The following is a 2,764-nucleotide window of genomic DNA, read 5'->3' as shown; positions in this document are numbered from 1 at the left end:
CCCCGGAAGGGGGGGGGGGGGGGGGATGCTGTCACCTTCCCTAGTACCCAGATCTCAGGGCTCCTGTTCTGCCCCCTCCCACGGGCACCACACCCCCCCGTCTCCCTGCTACCCCGGCTGTGGGAACAGCATCTTCCGCCAGGTCTTAGCCAAGAAAGCAGGGGGTCTCCTGAGGGCAGCAGGGGGGAGGTGGGAGCCCCCGGAGGATGCCTGGGTTTCATCCCCAGCTACGAGTCAGGGTCCAGGCACCCGGACACCTGGGTCCCCTCTGCAGCTCATCCCTGCCCTGGATAAAGGGGTTGCAGCTACCCCCAGCGGGGCAAGAACCAAGAACCCCATTCTTGATGCCCAGGGCACCCCATCCTGCTGCCCCCCTCTCTCCCCTGTACTGCCTGCTGTGGGGATTAGGGCTCTGCCCCCCTGCCTGTTCGTTAGTTAATGACCTCAGAGGATGGGGGCAGGGGCTGAGCTGGGACCTAGCCTGGGGGCACTGATACTGCTGTACCCCCACTCACCTCTGCCCTCTCCCCACCCCCAGATACGACGGGTACCCTTGGCCCAGAGCTGCGGTTTGAGCTGTCCCAAGCGCCGGCCCGTGATGTGGAGATCGTGGAGGCCCAGCTGTGGCTGCCACTGCGGGCACCCAGTGCCAACGTCACCCTGCAGGTTATGGGCCCTGATGGCACGGCACTGAGCACCCGGCGCCTGGCGGCTGGAACGGGGGGCTGGCACACCTTCACCCTGCCGCCCGGGCTGCACAGCCTGCCTTCCCTGCACCTGGCACTGCGCTGCCACGGCTGCTTGCACCCTGACGGCGCCCGCTTGCTGAGCCCTGGCCCTGCCCGCCGCCCCCCCGTGGCTGCCCGGGCACAGGCACGGGCACGGGGGCGCCGGGTGGGTAAGCGCAGCCTGCACTGCGCCCCCGACTCGGCCCTGTGCTGCCTGCAGGACTACTACGTGGACTTCCGTGCCATCGGCTGGCACGACTGGATCATCAAGCCCGAGGGCTACCAGCTCAACTACTGTGTGGGGCAGTGCCCGCTGCATGTGGCTGGCAGCCCGGGCATGGCCGCCTCCTTCCACAGCGCCGTGCTCAACCTAGTCAAGGCCAACAGCATTGCCGGGGCGGGCCACGCGTGCTGCGTGCCCACGCACCGCCAGCCGCTCTCCGTGCTCTACTTTGACCGTGGCAGCAACATAGTCAAGACCGACATCCCTGACATGATTGTGGAGGCCTGTGGGTGCAGCTAGGCTGGTGGAGGGGTCCCACCACAGACACGCGGCCTCCAGGGGGGTGGACCCACTATGGACACAGGGACTGCTACAGATACACAACCCCACTATGGACATGACGACCCCTATAGACATGGCCCCCCGAGTATGGGGGCACCTGCAGACCCCCTATAGACACGGACCCTGGGGATGGGGCATGGGGGGAGCCTGCCAGACTTGCCGCCTTCTGGCGTGGGGGGAGCCTTGTGGGTCCCTGCTGGCCGTGTTGGGTCCCCAGTGCCTGCGATGGGCCAAGTGCACAGACAGCTGATGCAATGCAGCTCACAGTGTGGTGGGGGGGCAGGTTGCTGGTTTCAACCCCCCCCTGGAGGCCGGGGCTGGCTGCCAAGTGGGGCAGAGGTCATGGTATGTGGGCCCAGCATTGGCGGGACTAGAGGGCATCAGTTTCTGGGACTAGTGGGGCTGGAGCTGGGTTGGGGGCCAGCAGGGGAGTGGGCAGGGGTTGCGGAAACCCAGCTGTGGCCTGGCTGGTGCTGTCCCTGCAGCCCAGGAATGTTACTGCTGTGGCATCGCTGGTCAAAAGGGGGCTTTACTGTGCCACGGGGGCCAGGGCAGCACTGGGCACAGGCCTGGCCCAACCTTTCATTTGGTCTCCTGGTGTTGGGGGTGGGGGGGACAGGGCAGGGTTAATTTATTTTATTACGTGGAGCTAATAAAGATGTGGAAGCGTCTAACGAGGCCTCGGGTCTGTGCGTGCGTATGTTTACGTCTACAGAATCGGGTCCGCTGCAGTGAGATGGGCTGATGCCCTGCACCGGTGCCCCTCACTCCTGACCTGGAGCCCCCAGTTCCCCTGGTGCACCCTACTCCTGACCTGCAGCCCCCAGCCCTGCTGGTACCCCTCACTCCCAACCTGCAGCCCCCTGCCAGCCCGGCCCAAGGCCTCTGGCCCTCTGCTCAGGGTCCCTGGGGTGCCTGGTGTGGAGCTCTGGTCCCTCCTGCTCTGCCCTGGCGCCGTTGGGGGTCTGTTGTGCAAGCACCAACTCAAAGCGTTATCTGGGGCCGAGGCCTGGCCACTCTCACGGCCCCGGCCCGGTCATGGGGGGCAAAGGGCAGCTTTCATCAGCCCCTGCCGGCATGCAGGGACCACACTGCAGCTCCTGCCCGCTCCTACCCCTCCCACCCCTTCTGGGAACAGCCCAGCGGGACCCACACCATGCACCTGCTCGGGCAGAGTGAAAATTCCCTTCAAACCCAGCCCGCAGCCCCTATCCCCCAGCCCTGCTGGTGCCCCTCACTCCTGACCTGCAGCCCCCAGCCCCACCAGTGCCCCTCACTCCGGACCCAAAGCCCCCTGTCCTGCTGCCCCCTAGCGATGCCAGGCAGGGGGCTGGGTGGCATTTTGTGGCACAGTGACTCAGTGACATGCTGACACACTAACCCCAAACCCTGGGGGTGGGGGGGCACTAAGACATTAATCCCCCCCTGAGCTGCTTGGGCTTTCTTAGTGCAGGAGCTCAGGATTAGGGGT

The 2,764-nt window shown here is 65.7% G+C and overlaps 1 protein-coding gene across 1 annotated transcript in view; it reads left to right on the top strand.

The window, feature by feature from the left end:
• Positions 1–1,862, top strand: part of LOC112548135 (inhibin beta C chain-like) — a 2,361-nt gene extending 499 nt beyond the window's left edge. Inside the window, exon 2 of the mRNA XM_025192690.1 lies at positions 539–1,862. Within this exon, the coding sequence (XP_025048475.1) occupies positions 539–1,251 (713 nt within the window). The 3' untranslated portion in view covers positions 1,252–1,862. The remainder of the gene's footprint in view (positions 1–538) is intronic.
• Positions 1,863–2,764: the final 902 nt, after the last annotated feature.

Source organism: Alligator sinensis, unplaced genomic scaffold (genome assembly GCF_000455745.1).
Source record: "Alligator sinensis unplaced genomic scaffold, ASM45574v1 scaffold265_1, whole genome shotgun sequence".
Taxonomy (NCBI): domain Eukaryota; kingdom Metazoa; phylum Chordata; order Crocodylia; family Alligatoridae; genus Alligator; species Alligator sinensis.
This window is presented reverse-complemented; position numbering and strand designations above follow the sequence as displayed.